We start from the raw sequence: 24,364 nt of genomic DNA, 5'->3' as shown, positions 1-24,364 counted from the left end.
GACCAGAAAGAAAGAATTGTTTAACACAAAGGGAGCCATTTAAGAAAATGATTGAAATCCTTTACTTTCTCCTTTACATTCTGCATCCATTAATAAGGCCTAATTTTTCATCCTTAATCTAAACGAAACGTGAAATGTGACACATTGAGTCTTACTCTAACAAGCTTGTTTAATGTTTTTCCTGGCTGCGAACTAAACCTGCAAGGATTAGTTGATTAATCAATTAGTCTATCCACTGAAAATTAATTGGAAACTATTTGTATAATTGATTTATCAAAATCCTTTTTTACAGCAAAAACTAAAAAATATCTGTTTCTAGTTCATCCAATGGGATAATTCGCTGCTTCTGTTTTATATCTTTGTAAACGGATACTTTACCAGCATTTTTTATGTAGCTGGGTCATATATACTGCAATCTTGTTTAAATAATCTCAGTCAGAATATAGTTACTGGGCCCACCTGAAAGGCTCGACCTCCATGTCTTCTTCTATGGTGCCTCTGGATGCCTTCACCTCTTGGTGCGCGTCGGTAAATCCAAAGACGAAGAAGAGAGGTGGGTGTGGCTTTTAACTACTATCAAGATACATGCTAGTATACTAGGCTAGTTATTCATTATACTTAGTGGATGTCTTGTCCTACAAAAGTCTAATGTTACTTCGTACTTCTATGTCACTAACATATTTCACAGGGAAATATTTTACTTTTTTCTCCACTACATTTGATAGCTTTAGTTGCTTTACACATTTAGATTTAAAAAACAAAACAAATTTGCATATACAATACAATGCAGTATAATAGAGTAACAAAATCTCCCAATAGTGTATGAAAGCTAAAATCAGCTCCACGTCCGTCAGCCACAAAATGTATATGCGTCTAACGTAGTAAAACAATGGATCAAATGTTCAGAGCTCCGGTCAAGACATTTTGCTTGCATTGTTTTCTACTTATGTAAATGTAGCTGATAACAGCTAAATGTGCTTTTATGAGAGAACAGTTTTGAATGCAGGACTTTTACGCGTTTCATTTTATAGAGTGATATTGGCACTTCTAAGGTAAAGGGTCTGCACACCCGAGTGTATTTTCTCCACTGCCAAATAACAAAACAGATTGAGGAAATAGGAAACTAAGGAAATTGGCACAGCTCTGCTGCAAACCTCGGTAAGTTTAATGAGCTTTCTAAGTAGTTACATTTACTCAATTACACACACTATTCCCTTTACTTTGAATGTTCATGAGGCAAGAATCTAAAGTGCTTCGCCTCACATTTGAAAGATTAGACAGCCGATAGTTCATTTCGTGTTCAAAAGTCTCATCCACCCCCAAAAGTGACATGCTTTCTGTGACTCAGCACTTACTCATGTGCAAGTCCTTTTGTCCATACGTAATGAGCTCCAACATGTTCTGCAAATGTCAACCAAGATGTGAAGCCAAAGCTAGCTCAAAAGATAGATGCTGGAGGAGAACAGCTGTTTGAGTGTACCAACAATTAGATGATCTTGAAATTGCAATGACACAAGACTGAGCAAACAAATGTGGAGTCCTTGAGACGAGCACTCTCCAGCAGTTGCTACTGATGGGCAGACCTCCAGTACTCAACACAAGGTGAAAAAGATCAAAATGCAACTCATTTTATTGGGTCAACAGAATTCATGTACAAAATAAGCATTTCAATTCAGACCTGATTTATTCAAGAACTACAGTTGAATCTTTGAAATTCTCAAAAGCTTGACATCCTAATCAAGGTGTCAAGTGACATTCAAATAATGACTTTGAAATTCAAATAGTTTAATGCATGCCAGCTACATTAGAAAAACTCAACCAAAGAGACCCAATTCTAGAAAATTCAAGAAAAAAAGTCAAAATTAAAGCCTTCACCAATTTCAGGAAGTTCAAACTTAACAGTGAAGAAGCGCTGCTAGTCTGGATAGATTTGTATTCAACCTTTTAGTGGTAGGACCTCAGGCTTCTCCTCCTCCAAAGGGCGGGGCGGTTTGATACCAAACAGATTGCGCAGGTTGACTTCTGGGTCAACATAGTGCGGGATCTTGCGTTCATTGAAGAGGCCTGCGAGGTTGGTTTCCACCTTGGCACGTCGGGAGATCCGCATGCGCAGGGCGAAGAGGGTACGCAAGTTTTCCTCCACAAGGGGCAGATGGTGTCCATCCAAACGCTTCTGCCAGGACTTCTTTGGCCGCTGACGTTTCTGTTGGGATCAGAATTTAGGAGAGAAGTTTTGGAACAATGTCCGTTTTTTGCAGTTGGATACAACATATCAATTGAAACCCAAATAGTAGAAATTGCTTATATGCTTTGACGGAAAAACCATGTAAACCTCCAACTCGCTCAAGCTTCAGTTGGCCAGAAGCACAGGAGTCCGATTTCAAAAGGTTTAGAGAAAAATCCAAAATCAATCGTCCCCTGGCCAGGTAGCTTTAAGAGCTCACTGGTGTGTGGTGCTTTAGTCCACATCTGTACCGTTGGATAATTGCATCAGACTTGCCTTCAGGGTGGCGGCGCTTGGGTCATGGCGGAGCAGGTGTCTGGTCAAACTCTCCTGTGTAATAGAACAAAGCCATAATGTAATACACATATTGAATCTACATTCAACACAAAATTACAAATTCAACACTCAATTAAGATTAATTTGGCATGTTCTTCACAACCATTGTCAGAAGTCGTACAATGTTCTTGACTCAGCCAGGTCAGAATATTAATTTTATTCATTAAAATGGCAGGTCTGCATGATGCAAATGACTCGAGGGAATTTAAGTTCCACGTCTTTGAATGCAAAGAAGAAACAATTCTGATACATCCATCAAGGACCAGTAATGGAAGACGCGTTACTTACCCGCATAGCAAACTTGCGTGGGCAGTCAGGGAAGGAGCATCCGTATTTGAAGAGCTCGAGGTGCACCTTGCGGATGTGGTGCTGCAGGTTAAAGGTTGTGGAGAAGTAGGCCTGGCAGTCATCCCTGGGACAAACCAGCACGGGCTTATGGGAAGCGTGGATCCGTCTGTGCTTCCGCAGAGCATCCCTTTTCTTAAACACCTTCTTACATGCTTGGCATGTGAATGTGGCTACGACAGATTTTAAAAATGTGAAAAACAAAAAGCAAAACAACACTCAGGACTTCTGTACTATGACCGCAACATATTTACCTGGATGTTTGGCCATGTGCTTCCTAAGTTTACCCCAGGTGTGTTCAAACACCTGGCAGTCAACATGAGGGCAGCGGTAACCTGCAGGGAAACAAGGCCAGTGAGTATCAGGAAATCAAAAGGATCGTCACCAGTTGGCCCCCTTCTGGGGCCCTTGGAGGAACCTATAATGTGTGTGATTTGTCCTTAAAGATGCACAAAAAGGTTACACACAAATGCAACCACAACCCCCTTTTAATTAAAGAATTTTACAGGGATGAAAGGACCTTTAAGATCGTAGACCAACCTGCATGCTTCTTCTCGTGGGCTTTGCGGGCGATATGGGAGTCGAACATGGCAGCGCATCCGTCCTTCGAACACCTGAGTACCCCCATCAGGGACAGGCAAGAGGTAAAAATAAATTTAACTAAGCCAACTGGGACCACACCCACTCAGCCTGTAACCACTCATGTATCTCTGCTAGAGCCTGCACTCCAGGCATCAAAGATCTGATTAATTAAAATGCCAAGCGCATAATCTTTAACAGCTCATGGTCTCAGGCATTTCAATAACCCACAGCTACATGTCCGGTTTTACACTACAGCTACGCCCTTATTTCTGAGATGTTGTGATGTATGACAGACATACTTTGACTTAGCAGGCACATTATGCTCCTGCAAGTGCAGTTTAAACGCTCTGCGTTTTTTGAAGGTCAGTGAGCAGTTGGACTGGTTACACTGTGGAGAAAAAAAAAATCAAATGGTTAAAATGACAAAAGACTTGAAAACTGGCTATTTACATCAAGAGCCGTGACTTTCAGCGGACGCTGTTGTATGTTGGCCTTTTGGCGCCATCTCGTGGAAACACGTGTATTCAGACAAACCTTGAAATACTCGTTTTTGTCTCCGTGGATGTAGCGCACGTGTCTTTTCAGATTGCCAGCATGGAAAAAATTCTCCGTGCAGCTCTCAAATTCGCATCTGCACAAAGCAAAGTTTAAAATGAGGTGGAAGGCTTTAGTCGTTAGGAGCAACGGCACGAATTTGACTTACTGGAATTGCTTCACCCCTCTGTGTTTGAGCATGTGGCGCATCAGGTGAGATTTTCGCGTGAAACGACGATCGCAGCCAGCGATTGTACAGAGACACGGGCGCTGTGGACATTTGTGAACGGTTAGCCTACAACTTCAAGAAGGCCTATGCCAAGTATATGCACGTATATAGTTAATATAATGGTTTATGCAGCAGCGGCCGGTATTTCCCTCACCGCTCCGGTGTGCACAGTCTCGTGCTCTTTCAGTTTCCACTGTCTGGTGAAAGTCGCTCCACAGTCCGCGTGGGCGCAGTTCAACAGCTGCAGCTGCGGACCGCCGTCAGGTTTCCCGCTGGGCACACCGTTCATTTTTCTCTTTATCTGAATACGTCTCCAAAGACGATATGTCACGGAAAGCCCGCCGCTTTTGTCAGCCGGTCTTATAGCCTCGTGAAAGAACTTAATTGCTTCATTGGCAACGTCACCAGCAGCGTTCATTGATTCAACACTTGTGCAACCCCCAAGAAGTAGCCCACAGCTGAAACACATTAACCTAATTGCTCCGAACTCATTAGTGTAAGACACGGCTAAGTGAACAAACGTGCCAACTACTCAAAGCCAGACAGTTGTTGCCTGTCAGTGTTAAATGGTAGCACTTTTTAGTGCAAGGTACACTGTAAAGTAGTTACAGGAGAGAGAAATGAGCACTTTATGCATTAAAATACAGATTGATAATAGCAATACATATGATAAGTCGACATAGGCAGGACTTCCAGCTCAAATGTAATACTGGTCCTTTCTAACACATCACACTGGGAAAACTTGAAATAACTTCATGGAAGCCATATTCTGAGTCTTAATAAAATCACACTAGACCTGAAGAATATACAATTAAAAATCTATTCCCAAAAGTAATCAGACTTCAGATTAGTCCAGCTGACTTTATGCAGTTGCAAATAACACATCTTCCTGGTGTGTTTTATGATGCCGCTATTCACGCAGTAGAGGGCAGTGTGCCTTTATCTCACAAGGCTCTGGCATTTTTGACTGTAAACTCACAATTGTTTCATAACTCTGCAGCAAATATAGGCTGTAACATAGTGGCTCTACGTAACTTTAAATTTAGGATTTAGTGGAGAAATAGTTGAAGCTTCCCTCATGACATGTGAAGTCAAAGACTGATGTCAAATCTCTGTTATATCAAAGTTTTTTTCTGAGAAGACTGTGACAGTAGCTGTTGATTAAAGTAGACATTGTAATACATTCTTCATTGTTTGGATTCCTTAGACCCTACAGGAACTATCACTAATATATATAATATGACGTACAGGTGAAGCACAGTCAGCATACTCTGAGTCCTCGCAGTTCTCTTTGCAGTTTTTCTTACTCAGTGGCCCGATTGCTGAATACTTAATTGAGTGCATCAGCATTGTGTGATATGGAAACCACTAAAAGGCACAGTGGTGATGTTGATGGTGATTCTTGAGTTCAGATTAACAGTAGAAAGGCCAGTCTGAACTGAAATGAGGTCTGTTTTGAGTTTGAGAACTATACGTTTTCTCAGCAGAGAAGGGACAGGACCAGCACCTATTTGGCCCTTGATGCTGCACTCCTCCTGCTGCTCTTCCCTCCATCTTTTCCCTACTATCTCTTGATCCCCGTTTCTCTCAAAGGGGGGTATGATGAAATATTCAGAGGGGGCTGTCAGTGCACAATATGCCTCCATGTGTTGCAGGATGGCTGCTGGAAGACTTGAACTGCATCAGGAAACAAACCCTGCAGGTCACATGGACTGAGACAGCAACACATATTGATACATAGACGGCAGGTCTCCAGTTCTAATTGATTGATCTGTGTTTATGGTTCCTAATAAGAAGCCAATTGATACGCTGGTTAAATTCATGCATCAGACAGTATGTCATGTTTACCTAAATCACTGCTGTATTACGAAATGTGTTGCCAGCACAGTAATATGTTTGTATTGATGCATGTTTTTGAGTATTGTTTGAGTATTTATCATTTTTTTAACATTATATTATACTAATTTTTTTCATTTAATTTAAGTAGACAGATAAGCTAAAAGGCATTGTGTCACACCGTTGCCGTAACTGAAAAACCAAAATCACCATCTACTATTCTTCAATTGCATTTTTCAGAAAACTGCGGGATAGCTCTTATCTGACACCAGGGGAATCTGGGCTGATAAGAATAAGTGGCTGATGAGCATAATGAGATCCAGGTGCACCTGGATCTGTGGACAGGGATGCTCAGCTGAGGGGATTGCAAGGGCAGCTGGAGGTGGCATGTATTTGTGAACAAAATATGAACTATTAAGGTTAAATTGTGACACCTAGTCTACAGCATCCCCAGCTTTTATATCATCCCAGTAAATGTAGGTATATAACTTGTTCGTATTTCACAGCAGAGAATGACAGGGACTTGTCTACAAGTGTAACGGCACAATAACAGTCAACATGGAACACGAGACTATGACGTTAGGGCCTCTGATGTATAGTACGTTTTTACGTTACTGCTGTGATGTCTCTCCTCGTTCGGGACGCACATTTATCCTGCATCTCTTCTTAATGCATTCCGAAATATCGTGCCATTCATACCCGTCGCCTACATTTAGAAAATTAATGAATTGTCGTTCCCTTCCTTTATGGCTTCTGTTCCGCCGCGCGCAGAGCCGAGCCGGGCTGTCGCATCCTCTCCCTGGCAACGAGAGGAGGAGGCTGCTCGGGATGAGGGAGGGTACCACGGTCCCACGTGTCCTCCCCGCAGACCCAATGCATTTCTCTTCGCTTTCCCATCACTTCGTTTCCGCATACTGCAGATTCACATATAGGCTATAGCCTGCACGTATAACCTCAACCATTCACATAAACGCACCCGCGCAGCCTTACGGAGCTATGCTCCTCACTATTCCCTCACTGATCGATCTATTAGCCTGCATTGATCATCTCCGTAGCGGGCCTGGGTTGTGATTCATTTTTCATAATTTTGATATGCTAATCCAAATTTTCAACAGCGGCATTTGCTGGAGCTGAGAGAGAGAGAGAGAGAGAGAGAGAAGAGGGGAGAGAGAAGAGGGGAGAGAGAGAGAGAGAGAGAGAGAGAGAGAGAGAGAACGCGCATCATCAGATGTTTAGCAGATCCACTTTCGCTCCTCGCCATCGTCTCTGCTGTGCGATTTTTCGATCTTTTTCTTTCCCTCGGTCGGCCGGGTTTGTGACATTATGCGGCTCTCGATGTTGTAATCCGGGAGAATATGTGAAGATCATGCTGGCGGTGTGGTGCTTCATTGTCTGTGCTGCAGTGGGGGAGAGGCTTGCGGTCTCAGGTAAGAGAGAGAGAGAGAGAGAGAGGGGGGTTTGGATAAAGAGCGGGAGCACCCTTTTCGTTTCCTTTGCGTCCACATTTTTCCCCTTGCACCAGCACTTTTCTGTCCCCGGTGTAGGCTGTGATTTAATTGTAGCGGGAGCTCGGTGCCAACCAGTCCGCTGACCTGAAAGCACCGTAGATCTGCTGCATCAACACATTTGCATCGCGGCCCCGCATCGCCTATATGAAACGTGCCCATAACTATTTTGTTTAATCCAATACACATCGAAAAGCACAATAATATAACGTGTCAATCACAAAGGAAACGCGTTTTACATGATGATTGCTGAGATTTGTAGCTACATGGCCTTGTGTAGCTGCCTGCATATCAATATGGGCGTCAGGCTTCTATAGAGCTTATAAACTATGACAAATTACTTCAGCAATTATTTTTCATTAAAACCTTTTGTCCACCAAATGACTTCTACTAGATTCAGTGACTGATTAAACGTTATTAACTGCTCAGTGTGATAAATTAGGTCAACAAACTATTAGCGGACAGAAAGAAAAAAAAAAAAAAAAAAAACTGATCTGAATGGTCACACATTGTGACTTATTAAAAATATAACACTTTTAAATCAACTCCTACTATTTGATTTGTTTACTACACAACTACCAGGTCCAATTTGGACAGGCTCAGGTGTGTCCCTATACCTTGCCAAGCCCTCTGCACACTCACCAGCCTGTGGTGAGAGTGTCTCTGTTGTACCTGCAGGTGTGGACAGTAGCCCGGCACCGGATGGAGGCATCTGGGACTGGTTTACCCCGACAGGGCAGCCGGACAGCGGGGACACTGCCCCCAAGGTCACCTATCCTAAGCGGCTGGTGCAGCAGATTCAGTCGGAGGAAGAAATGGCTCATGACCACTTGGATACCAGGGTGAAGAACAGCACCGGGAACACCTTGGTAAGTTGTAACTAATTGTAACTCCCCCATTGCCAATTCCTCTCTCATATTCCCAATGCTGTTTATTTCACAATGAATCACTCGATTCTCTGTGATTCTCAGCCCAGTGGTCTTAATTTGATCGCCAAGTACACCCAGAAGTCCTTAAATAGCTTTCATGAATCTCCAGGCAAACTGAGGAACAGATCAATTTCATTGCAATTGAATTAAAAAGAAAGTATCCCAGTTGGGCAATGTATGACAATATTTATTCATTGTTACCTCACATACACAGGTAGAACATTTTTTTCTGGCGTAAAATATGCAAAAAGGTTGCTTGCAGCTTAACGTGCAGATCAGTTAGTGCTCAGCATGCATCCTTATGAAGAGATTCACTATTGGTGGCATTGTAACAAGTCTGTGTGGAGATGTGACAGTAACACAGGCTGTTGTGTGCTGCTGATGGAAACCTGATTTTGTTCCAGTGTCTGTAACAGTGCAGCATTCATGTCTCTGTTGCTCAGGCAGCCTCTGCTACACAGGGTATAGAGTAAAGAGTGGTGTCTTGCAGCAGTCTCCGCTCCTTGTTATTTTAGTTACTGAAAAAATCCTTTCCAATGTCCACTGAGAATTAATGTCCAAGACAGATAAGTTGCTGTTTTGCAGCCATTTTTCCTGCCTAAAATCAGGCCGTATAGCATGTGGGGCAAGTTCTGAAAGTGAAACCTGCTGACCTGCTCTGTGTACTGTGCAAGCATTGTAGTGAATGCACAGTTTATCGAAGAGCTGTTTAAATGTTTGCCTGCATGTTTGTTTTGTAACGGCCCTCATCTCCACATAACAGAGCTTAGCCTGTCCTGAAATAGTCATAATGTCCGACCATCCGGCTGCTGTGCTGAGCCCCCCCCCCCCCCAAATTTCTTCATTATTCAGCGGTGTGTTGAAGGATGTCCCGATTAATTATGAAGCAGGCCTGTGTGAGAAGTGCTGCATGGTCCAAGTGGCTTGAGCACTTCCCATCCCTGCCCCCGTATCTCTCTCTCTGTCATGCTATGATGTAGTTCATATAACTGTTATGAGAGAGTACATTAGGCTCCTTACACACACACACACACACACACACACACACACATACACACACACACACACACACAGAAAGTCACATGTTTGAAGACCAGTTAAGATGAATGGTGTTGCCCCTTGAGGAGAAACTGTCTTAACCAAGACAGATACATTATTGTGTGGTAGGTGGTTCTGAAATAGATTTTTACTGGTTATTGGCCTCTATTGTTCATGTAATGAAATGTAATGTAGTGATATTAAGGTTAATTTAACAGCACTTTCTGTGAGACCAATTCCCACGTAAATGTAGCAGTTTGTTGTTAAACACAAAAGAAGTCAGCCACATCTTTTGTCATTATGTTAAAGTGAATATCGATTTGATATAAAATAATGAGTCATCTGCATTTTAATATCCATCATAGTTGAAAAAGGCCTGTAGGATGATGGATGGATGATGTGGTGTGATCAAAAGCTCCAGAGCAGCTGCTAATACAACCTGGTCGTGAGATTGTTTTGTCAAGAATTCAATTTCAATCTCACCTTTTGAACCAATGTGGACAAAAATTTAACTTTGAGCAATTTCATTGCAACTGTGCAAACTCCTTCCGCTGAGGAAGACATTGCGATACAATCGAAAGATCCAGAGTGGCTTCTCAATGGAACTTCTGGCGAAAACAGTTTGTCAACCACCAAGAGCAGTATCACACAATGATCAAAACACGAATGCGGCCAATGTAAACCGTGTAACGACAACACAGAGACCGAAGCCCTGATGACACCATGCTTCAGCCTCTCCAAGACAGTAGTAAGAAATCTGTTGTCCATACTCGCTGGAGAGAATAATTCCCGGGTAGTGATGCACTGTATTGTAAAAGCCCTGTGATTCACGGCGGCCTGGTTCCTCTAGACTGAGATCAAAGCCATGCTGGCACAGTCATGGCTGTTGAAGAGACGCACTGTTTAGACTGCAATAAATCTCTCTCTCACTTCATGGCCCTGCTGTCTCCTCACCTCCTCAGCATTGGCAGCTGTCCATTGGGGCCATTGGCACAGCATGGCTGAATATAGACCATACCAGCAAAGTTTTCTCTTCTGCCTCCTCCCTCTCCATCCATCTCAATTACCAAATTCCAGCTTAGCTCGTGAACAGCCATAGCTCTCTGCAGTCATGCCTGCCTGAATTCTGGCATTCACTGTCAATCAATGGAGACTTTATCAATCATAATATTTCAGCTGCCGAGTTGCTTTTAGAGCGTACACACTATTGATTCTGTTGAATTATTCATAGAACCTTTTCACAATCACTCTTTGGCTTTTACAGAGTGACGCTATTAACCACAAATGTTTTGTTACACTTGAAATATGTCTCTGTGTTGTTTATTTTCTAGGCCGTCCACTTGGCCCAGAGCTGTTTCCAAGTGGAAGCCTTTGGACACACCTTCACTCTGGACCTGGAGCTAAACCAGTTAGTATTACTGTCCCCAAATCACAGATCTGCCTTTTTGTACACACTTCAATACAGTATCAGTAGGTGCTCTTAATTCACTGCAGCTGTTCTCATTAGCATTTGGCAGCACTTAAGCAAACACACTTAGCGCCTCTATTATGTTACATGACAAGATGGGGAATACCAATGTGGAAAACCCACAGACACACACTGCTGTATGTTTGTGAGGTTCCACTGATTTTTATCCACACTGCATGTTAATAAAATGTTGAGTTTAGGTGAGAACAACAGGTGGAAAATAACCCTGATGACATCAATACATGGAGATAATGCTGTTAGAGATGTTCACGGCATCTCTCTTCTCTTTGCAGTCACCTCCTGTCTTCAGAATATGTGGAGCGGCACTTTAACCACAATGGCAGACCCTCACAGTCTGTGGTAAGACAGTTTGCGTGGGGATGTGAAGGGACAGGATTTTAGTGAGTGAACTTGTCTTTTGGCACAAAGAAGGCAGCATAATAATGAGATGACCAGTGCAGCGTTCAGTTCTTTGGCTGCAGAAACTTTTACACTGGTGCTGTTGCCAGTAAATCTTAGAATACATTTAAAAGTTTTGTTTGTCAGATGCAATGCCCCTCTAGAGCTCTTTATATAACAAAGTCACTATGTCTCATTTATATTTTAAGGTCATCTAACACAGAGCCTTTTCATTTAAGCCTCATTTTAGAAACAAAAGGCATTCTTTTTGTTTGTTTTTACCTTCTAAGGCTGATCTTTTTATGTGATGTTTACAGTTTGATCTCATCCTCCCGTTTTTCTCTATTTATAGAAAGTGCATTGTGTGATCTCTGCTTCAGAAGTAGGCTGCCATTTAACTGTCTGTTACTGTGCTCTACATACTTGGGTTCTTCCTATCAGCGGCGTGCATGCATGCCTCTCAGCTGTGGCCTTTCCCAGACAGTCAAGAAGAAAGTCAGCGGATGCCTGTGATGTAAAGCCACAAGCTCAAAGAATAGAGACGGAGAACAGGAAAATGGATGAAAGCCTTGACATCTAATGTGATGTGTTCTTGTCAGGGCAAACCAGAGGAATGTCATTGCATTTTGCAAGCCAGGAGGGATGGCTAATGCTTCTTTTTTTCTGTCTAAATGTGCCACTCGCTGCTTACCCCCCCCCCATCAGTCACCCACCCACCAAACCATGCACTCCGTGTCCCCACCCACAATCATCCCAAACTCTCCCTCAGTCCTCCTGACCAATCACAAGCCTGTTTCTATAGCAACCGGTTTGCTCAGCAGTGTCATTAACTTCTTGGCAGCGCAGAGAATGAAAGAAGAGCGAGAGGGAGGAAAGAGCGACCAGAAGAGGAGGAGGAGGAGGAGGAGGAGGGAAAATGAGGAGTAAAATGTCAGTTGATACAAAGGCGAGACGAGCTTTGGAGTAGGGAGGAGTTATTTTGGGGGGTGTATGTGTGATTATCGACAATCTGGGTTTGTTCCCAGAGCGGCGGGAGGGAGAGGTGGCTTGCAGGGTCGAGGATGGAGACCTGTAGTCAGACCAGATTGTCACTCAGCTGGACGGAGGCCTCACGTAATGCCTCTGATGCTGCTGCTGGACATGGCAGGTGTGATGCGTTCAGGGCAGCACGTCACCAGACTCATTTCTGTCGTTAGAATGTGTTTTTTCTCTCCATTTTAAGCACCAAGGTGTTGTGGCAAGGTTGAGACGCCCTGCTGAACTCAATTTGATCCAGGTGAGACAGTGTCTCTCACTTTTCTCACCGTTCCTGGTGGTTCATCTTCGCCGCTGTGACCTTCTCGTGAAGCAGAGCACCCTCTTTTGAGGGAGTGTTAGCTGGAGACAAGAGCTAGGGCTCTGTCGTGGTGGTCAAAATTGTTACGAGGACAGGAAAGAGCAGATGATGCAGATGCAGTCTTCCTACTGCACAGTCATTTCATGTTACATTCTCAGATCTGTGTGGGCAACATTAGTTTTAATTTATTGAAGAGATGCTTGTCATGGATTTACCTTCACCTCCATTGTCAGTGAAGCAGAATAGAGTGGAGTAGAGCGCAGGACACAAGTAGGTCACAAACTGTGCCATAAATGCGATCGTGGGGAAAGAGGGAGAGGGGAGTCGCATATGCAGAGGTTGTGAGAGGTTTCCCCTGAGAGCGGACCTATTCTGATACGCAGGATAAAAAGACAGCATGCAAGGCCTGAAATGTGTCAGTAGAGATTGTTTCATGAAACAGGGGTGCATTGTGTCCACAGGGAGGGGAGCACTGCTACTACCAGGGACGGTTAAGAGGTTTACCAGAGTCCTGGGCAGCTCTCTCCACCTGCCACGGCCTGTGGTGAGCCTGACAGTAAACCTTTATTTATAAATGCACATTTGTTGTCCTGCTATATTTTTCTGCTCACATAATTACGTTGTTTTGCTTTTTAAGTTTTCTGTCTCTTTCTGCTCTACATCTCAGTGTCTTTCTCTTGTTGTTGGTCCATAGCGGCATGTTCTCTGACGGCTTCTTCTCTTACGGGATTGAGCCTGTTCACAATGGCAGCAAACAGGTAAACAGGCAGAGGATAGTAGTTGATAGTAGATAATTCCCAAATTATTGTGAGTCTGAATGCTGATTTCCTTATTTGTCTAATGACATCTGGGTGTATTCTGTTTATAGGATGGTGGCGCTCACTTAATCCGCAGAATGTCCGATATCAGACTTTCCCCCCACTGCCCAGGTACACGATTGCATTTAAAGCATAAACTTCTGGCACTCATATCACATCGGAATAGTACAACCTTTAAGTCTTTTCTTATCTTTATGATATTTCAATATATTCATATAATTGCCTTTCTTTCAATTAGATAAATTAGATACAACCCACTGTCCACTGTTGCAATAATGTCAAAATAGATTTGACTATAAATTCCATATTTACTGCTTATGTTACTGTCCAATAAACCTCCAACACAATTATTGTAGTATGTTCAAAAAACAATTTTTTTTTTGTCGTCACAGCATTTTTTATTAATTCAGATGGGGTGATGATTACAGTTACAGCTGTTTGTAAAGGGAACTGTAACGTTTTCACTGAAATTGAGATAGGAATGTTTGCACTGCACCTTTTACAGCACAAGGAAATGGTAACACTGCTCTAAGTGCCCGCAGCTCTGCTTCTCTGTGTCCAGACTGTACAGAGGACGATGAGTGGGATATCAGAGGAGGTGATGGTGATGACGACAGACCGGACCAAATGAGGGAGCAGCAGCAGCAGGGGTCTGGGGGGCTGAGGCGATCCAAGAGATATGTTCGCAAACCCTCTGTCCAGACTGAGACCAAATATATTGAGTTGATGGTGGTCAACGACAATGAAATGGTGAGTTAAAAGTATGTTTTACTGCTAATTATGGGGACGCCCGATCTTCCCTGATGGCCTTTGTTGTACAGAGAAATTGAGTTTTTCGGGTCATAGAAGCTGTCCAGCGGTGCCTTGATCTAACAGCCGGGTTTGGGATGTGTGTATTTAATCTGGTTGTTATCATTTTAGCTTGTCTAACAAATGTCAACGCAAGAAAAAAGGTATGCCGTATGTCAGGATCCTTTATAGGTATCTCAATACAAACGTGTGTGTATTTATGCGTGAGAGAGTGAATGTGATCCATCTCTTACACCGTCTGTGTATCTCTGTGTCTCCACAGTTTGTGCTGCGTCGCTCCAACAGCCAAACCAAGAACTTTGCCAAAGCAGTGGTCAACATGGCAGACGCGGTAAGAGCTTTATTTGAAGGATTGTAATCCTCCTATTCCTTAACTCTGCATACACACACTGCCACCTGTCAAGAAGTAGTGTGTGTGCTTATTTCTACATTTGAAAATGATTTATCCCAGACTGCACACAGCGTTCACAGCACAACGTGTGTCATGCCAACAAAGAATCGTTTCGTTTCGTATCCCCAGATCTACAAGGAACAGTTGAACACGAGGATTGTGCTGGTTGCTCTGGAGACCTGGACCTCTAAAAATATGATGCCAGTAGTAGAAGATCCATTGATAACGCTGCAGAACTTCATGAAGTACAGGAAGGACAACATCAAAGATCAGAGCGACGTTGTCCATCTTTTCTCGTAAGAGGAATCTAATATCTTGATAATTGAGGATAATATTTGATGCTCGGTTGCTTGTTTTTAAATGATGGTATCTTTCCTTTGCACCTCAGAGGGCGTACATTTCACAGCAGCCGCAGTGGGACGGCCTACACAGGAGGAGTGTGCTCTCTCACGAGGGGAGGAGGCATCAACGAGGTGAGGAAAATCTAAAAAGCTTGTCTCTATAATAAAGCGCCTCAACTTAAAACTTAAATTTGAGAATAGAAGTAAAATTGTTGTTTAAAAATCTGGAGCAACATGGACAGTTCTAATTTAGGTTGTGAAAGGACTAAACCAAGATAAGAAAAACATTTTTTAAACATTTAAAATTAGTTAAATAATATAAGGTTTGCAACAGAATTATTAGATAAACGACAAATTATAGAAATAGTTTGACATTTTGGGCAAAATTTTTTTTTTCATTTGTATCTCTCTCATGATTGTATAATAAATAACTTAGTTCAGCATAAAGACTGGAAACAGTAACAGTTAGCCTGGCTCCCTCCAAAGGTAAACAAAACCTGCCTACCAACACCTTACTGGTCCGAGTCTAGATATAGTCCAGCACATTATCTCCCCGGTAAAACATTGATTTGTACCCATCTCACAATAAAAACCCTCCTCTGTCAATTCTATGTGAATTTGTTGCAGTATGGGAATGTAGGAGCAATGGCCATCACTTTGTGCCAGAGTCTGGGCCAGAATATCGGCATGAGGTGGAACAACGTCCGCAACTCTGCAGGTAACAGATGACAGGAAAGCCAGATAATGCAGGAGGGAAGATTAGGACCTGCACACCCGGGGTTGAACTGAATAAATGATCAAAGCAAGAGAGCGAGATCAGTGTGGGAAGGATTGAGGCAGGGAGGGACGGTGTTGAGAGGGGGTGTTAGAGAGAGAGCGTTGGGTGTTTGTATCCCTGTCCAGTTCTCTTCTGTAATTAGACTTCTCCATTAGGTGATTAGTCACCTGAGTCCAAGAAGGAGGGGTTGGTGGTTGGAGCATTGCCGCCACTGAACAATGGGCTCTGTGATTAATGTTGAGGAGCCATCAGGTCCATTATTCAATGCCAGGACAAGAGCTCAGTGCACACACTATAGGTCTTCCTTACCTCTGTCACTAGGTATCAGTTCTAGGCAAAACGATTTATGGTCAACAAAGAAGAATAGTCTTCTTTGTTGACCATAAATCTTTCTTTTGGTTGGTTGTAGGTTGTAAATGATGATAATCACATTGTTTTCTTTCACGATATTTATTTAAGTTCCCCCCTCTCATCTGTGCTCTTCTTCCTCCTGGTCTTCTTCACAGGAGACTGCAGGTGTCCAGACGCCTGGCTAGGCTGCATCATGGAAGACACGGGGTAAAGACAAACAAAAAACACAACACACCTGTAAAATGAATCTTTTCTCTGTTTGTTGACACGTTTTGTTGCACTCCCTCTGCTATTTTTTTCTGTTCATTTCTGTCAGTTAAACAATTTAACAGCTGTAACAGAGGGACGCTTTGCCTTTTACTCAGTCTTCAATGAGCCAAGCTTGTGATAATCACAGCGTGTATCTGATGGGTTAAAAAGAAATGTTGAAACATCAGACATAAATGTGCCAATTACCTTGTAAGAATTACAAACTTTATTTAAACTAGTTACTATACACTATGCACGATTTGGATTTGGCTCTCCTTACCAAATAGAACAATACCAATTAAAGTTACTCATTTGATTAATATCCTACTACAGATGGTAACATTTCTGTCTTGATTGCAAAGTGATGGCACAGACACCCACAGTGGATCTGGCATTCCTTACTGGCAGAAAAGCATTGTGCTGTTTGTTTGTGTTTGTGAATACAGATACTATCTGCCCAGAAAGTTTTCTCGCTGCAGTGTTGATGAGTACATCCAGTTCTTGCTCCAAGGGGGCGGGAGCTGCCTCTTCAACAAGCCAAACAAGGTGAGGGCCATGTGGGGGATGTAGGATGTGATTAACATATATACTGTATGTGCACGGTATATGTATATGTGCTCATATATATGTCCATCTCTGTCTCGCTCAGCTGTTGGACCCTCCAGAGTGTGGGAATGGCTTTGTGGAGCCAGGGGAAGAGTGTGATTGTGGATCCCAAGTGGTGAGTACCCCAGTTGGGACGTCATGCATGAAAGCAGGTACTGAAGCTGTTTTCTGGAGCGGAGCTGAAGGTTTGTTTTTATGTCTATGGCTGCAGGAGTGCGCCCGTAGTGGAGGAGCCTGCTGTAAAAAGTGCACACTTACCCACGATGCCATGTGCAGTAACGGACTCTGCTGCAGTAGCTGCAAGGTGAGTCCACCTAAGAAATAACTTGATATAGTAATAGCTTTTTCTGTATGTGTTTTGCTCAATCGGGATAGCAGGAATAATAAATTAGTTCTAGGTATAAGGCGTGGCTTAAGATTCAACCACTACAACCTTCATATTAGTGTCCAGGGATTCCTGTTGTGTGCCCCATGTATACAGTACTTTTCCCGAAAATGCACAAAAAAAAAAAAAAGCATCTACTAAGTGTTACTTATCTCTACATCTTGTATGATAACTTACTGTATATGACTTCTCCACCTGCCTTTTTTTATGCTGTGACCTAGTATGAGCGGAGAGGCGTGGTATGTCGAGAGACTGTGAACGACTGTGATATCCCAGAGAGCTGCACCGGAGACTCCAGCCAGGTAGAGTTGACTGTAATGTAACACTGGGAAAAAAAACAGCAAACTCAAGCAGGGTATCTGGAACATTAAGTACTCTAATTCTTTTGCAGTGTCCACATAACGTGCACAGGCTAGATGGCTACATGTGTGATACTAATCAGGTAAGGGCTCGTTTGTGGCATGTTTTCTGGTCTGCAGGTTCACGCTTACAGATACTTAAATAGTGTTGCCTCATTTCTTCAGGGTCGCTGTTACGGTGGACGATGCAGGACTCGTGATGGACAGTGTAGGGGACTCTGGGGTTATAGTAAGTATAGAAGACATGCAGCTTGCACCTGGAAAGGGTGTGTTGTGTATATATGGCTTTGTAGTCTCAGACTGTTGTAGGCAGAATGATTAGTATGTTTGTTTGCCCTCCCAGATTCAGCAGACAGGTTTTGTTATGAGAAGCTGAACGCTGAGGGGACAGAGAAAGGCAACTGTGGTCCGGGTCCTGAAGGCCAAGGATGGCTGCAGTGCAACAAGCAGTGAGTCACACCTTCCTTATACCTCTTGCTGATATATATAGAAGGATAACAGTGACTTCACTACATCCTGTTTTTTTTGCACATATTGCACTGCTCAAGTTTGACTCTTTACTTAATTAAAAAGATAAGGCTAGCTTTATTTTACGATTTCAACAAATGTCATGAAAAGACAAAAAACCTGTGTGCTGTATGTACAAATTATTGTGTGCTGTATGTCTTTTTAGTCAAGAAGTGGAATATTGTGAACACAGCCAGAGTTTGTTCTCTGCCATTCGCTTTTTTTCCTGATAGGGATGTTTTATGTGGCTTCCTGTTCTGTGCCAATGTGACGATGAAACCAAAGTTTGGAGACCTGCAGGGTGAGGTGACCAGCTTCACCCTCTACCACCAGAACAAATACCTGGACTGCAGGTAAGTGGGTCACGTCTATCTGATCTGCCACAAATAACAGAGTTTACAATTGGAATACCATGTCCTCAAATGTCTAATTGTACGCCTCCTTTCCCACCTGTGTGACATGTTTTGGATGCTTCAATCAGAGGCGGCCATGCTCTGCTGGAGGATGGTTCAGACCTGGGCTATGTGGAGGAGGGCACTCCTTGTGGGCCCAACATGATGTGTTTGGAGCGACGCTGCCTCCCTGTGGTGGCGTTCAATCTCAGCACCTGTTCCGGATCCAACTATGGGCGCATTTGTTCTGACCATGGGGTAAAGATTTCCTGAGCTCACAACTTCACGTTTTACAGATGTATAAGTCACGTGCACTCAGTAGCCAATAATCTAAACTAATGCAAACTTTGCTGTAATATCTGTCTTTATGAAGCTCGTAATGTTCTTGGTGACAAAATTAAATGATGCTTTTATTACTGAGGTCATAGTTAAAGGTGGTGTTTCCAATATTTTTTTCGATAATGCAAATATGAACACGTTTATGACAGTGTCAACAAAAAGGGAATAGATATAGATGATAAACAACCATTGTTTTGTTTGAAATATTTCCTCTGTAAAATGATCATATTCAGATCCAAAATCATCAAAGTTGCAAAAGTTGCTTCATCTAAATGACTATATGTTAAAATACTGTCCCTGAAAGGTTGTTGAAACAATGGCTATATGTCACTAAAATTACAATTCAGCCCAGCTTTAACAAGGATTAATTCATTGATGTCTTTTGACGTGTATATCACCAGCTCCATGCGTACTGGCTACATAGTGGTTTTAACATCTTGCTTGTTTTTCTCTTTCTGTTAACAGCTATTGAACTTGATTTTCACCTCTCTCTCTCTCTCTTGTAGACGTGCAGTAACGAGGTGAAGTGTATCTGTGACAGGGACTACACGGGGAAGGACTGCAGTGTCTATGATCCCATCCCTGAGCCAACAGTCCCGACTGGCCCAGAGAAGAAAGGTCCACAGCGCCTTTCAACCTGCACATGTCTCTCTTTCTGTCTGCCTCTCATATTCCCCTCATACTCTCTGCCCATCATCACTGTCTCCATGTACTGATGTGGAGCACAGCATCTTGCCCTCAAACACAAAGAGTAGTTCACCTGGTTTTTGTGAGATATTAAGTACACACAGTGTTTAACTTCCTGCTGAGTCTTGGTTTCAATATTGGAAGAGTGTGGGTGTGTGTTGAGACACGTTTACTCATTAGAGCATGTGTGCAGTATGTTAGTGTATGTGTATGTGTACCTTACACAGTACTGTATATATTGCAGTCACTGCCATCTTCAAGTGTCTTCCTTACTTTCTTGCAGTCTGCCAATGACACAGAGCAATTGAGCTGCTGCACTCATAGGGCCAAAAAAAGCCACCCTGAGCAAGAGGGTGTCCAGCTGAAAGAGCAGGAGAGTGGGAATGAGAACAAAGTAATACAACTCTCTCTCCTTTGTTTTTGTTTTTTTACTGTTGTCTCCCTGACCTTCCTCGCTCACCCGCCCGTTGTCCCAACTCCACCCCACGTGCTGGTAACGTCCTCCTTCGCTTCATCTCTATTTCTCTGTCTGCAGGTATCTTACCATCTGCCCTCTTCTCTCTCTAGTTGTTGTTGTTGATGTACAGTGTCGATGCTGTCCTATGATGTGTGTTTTATAGTGGTGTTGTTTTGTTTCTGCCCCTCCTCCTCCTCTTCCTCCTCCGCACCCTTCCTCCCTCCTCCTTCCTCTGCGCAGGTCCCAGTGGCACCAATATCATAATAGGGTCCATCGCAGGTGCTATTCTCCTGGCAGCTATAGTCCTAGGGGGAACAGGATGGGGATTTAAGTAAGAGTTCTGGCATGCCTTTGTGTACCTGTCTGCTTCTACCTAAACTTAAGGAACCCCCCGCTCCTCCCACTCTCACCTCTCTGAAATACTAGTTTGCAACTCATCGTCCAACCGGGGGAAGGGGAAATGGGAAGTCAAGTCTGATCTTGTCAAATGCTTGAACTGCTTTTGGCGTCAAAATCTTTACGAAACATCACGCTGGTTGTTTTCTTTGATTGAATCATTAGTCAAACCTGAGCTCCATCCTGCACCTTTCCGTCCCTTTTTATTGTGACGACGGGACTGAGCTGTTGATCTGCCAGGAACCGCTGCAGCACTTTTCTCAAGTCCACTTGAGTTAGTAGCCATTTGTGGAAAAGTGTAATGCTTTTTTAAAGTTTTACCCGTGGTGCTCTTCTAGCCTGCGTTATCGTGTTACAGGCAGCGTCCTGACCCCAAATGCCCTCGCTGCTGTGCTTCTTCTGTACTGTTCCACCTGTGCATGCTGGCTATTGTTCACTCCTTATGCTCTGGCCTAAAAGGACTGCGCCTACTTTACTCACAGTTGGATTCATAAGATTATTGTGGCTGATGAAAAGCAAAAATTGAGTTCCTTATAGCGTGTAGCATATTAGCATGTAGTCAGTCCTTTTAGGGCCCGAGGTAAGTGTCTGTGCATGTGTGCATGAGCTGTAAGAAGTTTTCTCTCCCTGTCTGAATTCTGGCTTAGAGGGTGGGAGTAGAAGTTTCTGGTGTAGAGCCTTGTCAGACTCTATGGGGCTCAGTGCTATGACTACTGTAGATCTGCTGCATGTGGTTGAGAACAATTATGGAGATAATTGATGGATGAATAATGGCTTGAATGAGTCATTAGGTGATTTATTTTTTCCTAAAATCTGTTCTGTGGTTAAATTTTAACCGAGTAAAAATATAAGTTCTTATGTCCACATTTCGCATTAAAGCCTGTTTACGCCACGTTTTAACGATTCTAACTGTTAGTGAATGATGTTGTTCTTTATAATTTGTTAATGCGTATTCGTTCTTTAAATTTCATGCAATTCTAATGCAAGATGATGAGCTTCATAACGTGCTTCTTAAAATAGTTTAGCTTGTCAGTCATTATTTGTCATATTTCCTCATGGCATTAATATTTTGTTGTGGTCTTTTCTCTTCATGGGATGCAGGAACATTCGGAGAGGAAGGTACAATCTTGCAGGGCCGTGACCATGTGATATTCTGTCACTGGAGCAGCATCCAAAAACATCCCATCCCATTCCAAATTCCCTCAGCATAGCTTCCTAATTCTTCATCCTCCATCTAAAGTTCATCCCTTGACTCATCATTCCCACAGCGCACCATGCTCAAAGTGCATCTCACTGCTCCCTTTGCTCAAATTCTTCATCTCATTTTAGTTTCTGCTTAGAAAAAAACCATCAGCTCTCCATCCATCTACTGCCCCCAGTCTTATAATATTCCCTTTAAGCAGAATAGCTTCTTCCATTTCTCAAGCATCTTCATATTCTGTTGCCTGTCAGTCAGTATTTTTTCTTTCTATGTTAATTTTGCGCTTTTTCACTTGTCTTTCAGATCTGGTGGTGGATAAGATGTCTGTCTGTCTTTCTGTATCTCTGGCCTGTCTACTCCTGTATTCCTCCACCGTTTACACATCAGAGAAGAGGGGAACAAAAAAAAAAATAAGTCTTCCACTCCTGTCCCAAAATTTCTCCAAACCTCTTCCGATTATCGTTTCCTCCACGTCCCCGTCTGCTCCTATCGTCTGTCCTCCTGCCTGGCTCCGTCCTCCTCTGGGCTCGTGGAGCTCCTCTCACCATACCAGCCGTATCACACTTGTGTGGCTGCTTCCGGCAGGCAGCTGAGGACTGTGTCCAGGACACGCCCGTAGCGAGCATCTGGCTCAACCTGTGGGAGACACCAGGGTCTTCCTCCAGTCCGGTGGCTCTGAGAATGTGATTCGGTGTCTGTGTACCTCCTTTACTGTCATCTTGAACTGTCTGATGAAGAACATATCAACCGTGGACCAATTTAATACGAGACATGTCTTTCCAATGCCTGCCTTCCTGCCTGCATACAAACTAAGCCGGCCACCAACTTAGTCCACGGGTAAATGTTGCACTAGCACACAGCCTGGCCATTTAACAGACTGAAATAACGTAACAGGAGTGGAATAGTTTCCTTTTTTCTTAAAGGAGAAGGACCAAGGCCAGGCTTTGGAAAAGTGGACAGTTATCTGTTTTAATCTACAAAGTTTGGCAACATGGACAACTAAAAAGAAACCGTACATTGGACTGTTGTTAGCATGTTTTCCAAAGAGTCTGAGGAAGGACTAGCGATCATATAAACGATGGCTCAAAAACCAGTCAGCCATTAGCCAGAGCCCTGCCTGATAACTGAGTTTATGTTCAATGTCATTTGTCCTTTTAACATGAGGCATCCTACTTGCCCCCCTAAGGTTTCAGGTACTAAAAAGGGAAGCTAGGTGTTATGGTTTTGGGATCATTGTGAACCACTGAACTGTTAGAGCAGCAGAGACCGTAACTTAGTGTTTTCAACCACAGACTGACCAACATACATTCCACAATATCTGTCTGTGTGCGTGCGCTCACCACTTTTAGGCCAAATGTTTGTACGCTTGTGAGGTTTATTCTGTACGTCTGTTCACGGGTGAATGTAAGCGTGTCAGAGATTTTTAAAAAGAAGAAGAATGTGTGCGTGTCAGGGGCAGTTGTGTCCATGTACATTAATAACACAGAACTCCTATCGCAGGTAGGATGGCAGGTTTTTACCTCTAGAATATCATCTCTTTCTACAAACTGTTGTGCGCTGCAGCCATGACGCCACTATAATGCAGCACATTAATAAATAATGAAACGGTTTTAATGTCATGTATCTACAAAAAAACGAGCACTAGCCAACTGTATGCACACCTATTTGTAAATATGTGCAAGATATACTGAATGTTAAATGCACTGTATGGAGATTTATTTAAAAGCTGTGTTAAAATAATGAGTTGTATCCGTTGCAAACATATAGCCGTCAGTCTCTCGACAGGATCTGCAAATCTCTCCTGTCGTCAACGCTGTCCATGCGTCTTTAAATGTGGCGTAACAGCTAAGCTAGCTGTCTCGCATCTCTCTTATCATTCCAGCCATCGCTTAAATGTCATGAATCTTTTGTACATTTGTTGATAGCTCTGAGCCCTGGGTGAACTCCTCAGCCCAGGGGCTTTTTAATGTAAATGAGATTAAAGAGATCTAGTCTGAGGTCCAGGAGGCAGCTTGTCTGAAACTGTATGTGTGTAAGAGGTCAGTTTGGTTCAGTTGAGCTTTGCACTATTGTTATTATTACAATATGTACAGAGTTGGTAACAAATACAATCTGTTCGATGAAGTTTATGGGGAAAAAAAAAATAAAGATGCAAAGTATCCCATATTTTTGACACTTTTTAAATTGAGACAAAAAAAGAGGAATTAACTAAGCCTTGTAGTTGATTTGAAATGGAAAGAAAATGAAATACTTAAAAAATAAATCACACCGACTACTTTCGCTACATTGCTTTTATGGTATTCATATTTAATGGTTTTCATAGATGGTTATACTTTGGAGTTCAATGCCTTTGTTTTCTGCTTCTGAAAGACATTTTTAAAATATCGTAATATGTATTTTAAATCACAGTGGTAGGAAACCCAATTATTAAGGGCAAAACGTAAAACTATGCATCAATATTGATTCCTTCAACTATTTACCACAAGAGGTTCTTCAATCTGAGGCTGCGACTGCCGATTATTTTTTTACTATTAAT

General features: G+C 42.8%; 2 protein-coding genes across 6 annotated transcripts; one reads left to right on the top strand and one right to left on the bottom strand.

Annotated features, from left to right (window-relative positions):
* Positions 1-1,645: 1,645 nt before the first annotated feature.
* 42sp43 (P43 5S RNA-binding protein) lies at positions 1,646-6,839 on the bottom strand. The gene is made up of 9 exons (XM_031867808.1): positions 4,405-6,839; positions 4,191-4,291; positions 4,022-4,118; positions 3,787-3,875; positions 3,446-3,519; positions 3,160-3,240; positions 2,849-3,078; positions 2,501-2,554; positions 1,646-2,203 (listed from the first exon to the last, which is right to left on the bottom strand). Exons 1-9 carry the CDS (start codon positions 4,717-4,719, stop codon positions 1,937-1,939), a joined length of 1,308 nt encoding a protein of 435 aa, XP_031723668.1. The 5' UTR covers positions 4,720-6,839; the 3' UTR covers positions 1,646-1,936.
* A 156-nt stretch (positions 6,840-6,995) lies between these two features.
* LOC116394583 (disintegrin and metalloproteinase domain-containing protein 11-like) lies at positions 6,996-24,112 on the top strand. 5 transcript variants are annotated; one of them, XM_031867788.1, is made up of 26 exons: positions 6,997-7,513; positions 8,270-8,460; positions 10,890-10,966; positions 11,320-11,386; positions 13,223-13,305; positions 13,456-13,519; positions 13,630-13,690; positions 14,142-14,329; positions 14,652-14,720; positions 14,910-15,076; positions 15,169-15,253; positions 15,749-15,839; positions 16,406-16,457; positions 16,946-17,045; positions 17,149-17,220; positions 17,317-17,409; positions 17,712-17,792; positions 17,882-17,932; positions 18,015-18,078; positions 18,193-18,298; positions 18,590-18,709; positions 18,838-19,006; positions 19,594-19,705; positions 20,472-20,562; positions 21,729-21,746; positions 22,132-24,112. In XM_031867788.1, the coding sequence occupies exons 1-26, from the start codon at positions 7,315-7,317 to the stop codon at positions 22,145-22,147; spliced, it is 2,487 nt and encodes an 828-aa protein (XP_031723648.1). In that variant the 5' UTR covers positions 6,997-7,314; the 3' UTR covers positions 22,148-24,112. The 5 variants fall into 5 exon arrangements, 2 of the variants coding, with proteins under 2 accessions (XP_031723648.1, XP_031723650.1); XR_004213473.1 differs by lacking the exon at positions 20,472-20,562 and having other exon boundaries at positions 6,996-7,513; positions 19,594-20,309; XR_004213471.1 differs by lacking the exons at positions 21,729-21,746; positions 22,132-24,112 and having other exon boundaries at positions 6,996-7,513; positions 19,594-20,267.
* The last annotated feature ends 252 nt before the right edge of the window (positions 24,113-24,364 follow it).

Source organism: Anarrhichthys ocellatus, unplaced genomic scaffold (genome assembly GCF_004355925.1).
Source record: "Anarrhichthys ocellatus isolate YVR2014 unplaced genomic scaffold, GSC_Weel_1.0 scaffold40, whole genome shotgun sequence".
Classification (NCBI taxonomy): Eukaryota; Metazoa; Chordata; class Actinopteri; order Perciformes; family Anarhichadidae; genus Anarrhichthys; species Anarrhichthys ocellatus.
The sequence above is the reverse complement of the archived record's forward strand: the minus strand, read 5'-3'. Positions and strand labels throughout refer to the sequence as shown.

What these genes read in the sequence shown, in the direction of transcription:
- LOC116394583 (XM_031867788.1), top strand. Translation starts at nt 7,315, where the DNA reads ATGTTTAGCAGATCCACTTTCGCTCCTCGCCATCGTCTCTGCTGTGCG. An exon ending in GCAGACCCTCACAGTCTGTG is followed by an intron (nt 11,387 to 13,222) that starts GTAAGACAGTTT and finishes TTGTGTCCACAG; the next exon opens with GGAGGGGAGCACTGCTACTA. An exon ending in GACTGGCCCAGAGAAGAAAG is followed by an intron (nt 19,706 to 20,471) that starts GTCCACAGCGCC and finishes TCCTCTGCGCAG; the next exon opens with GTCCCAGTGGCACCAATATC.
- 42sp43 (XM_031867808.1), bottom strand. Translation starts at nt 4,719, where the DNA reads ATGTGTTTCAGCTGTGGGCTACTTCTTGGGGGTTGCACAAGTGTTGAA. An exon ending in AGACTGTGCACACCGGAGCG is followed by an intron (nt 4,292 to 4,404) that starts GTGAGGGAAATA and finishes AAATGTCCACAG; the next exon opens with CGCCCGTGTCTCTGTACAAT. An exon ending in AATGTGCCTGCTAAGTCAAA is followed by an intron (nt 3,520 to 3,786) that starts GTATGTCTGTCA and finishes GGGGGTACTCAG; the next exon opens with GTGTTCGAAGGACGGATGCG.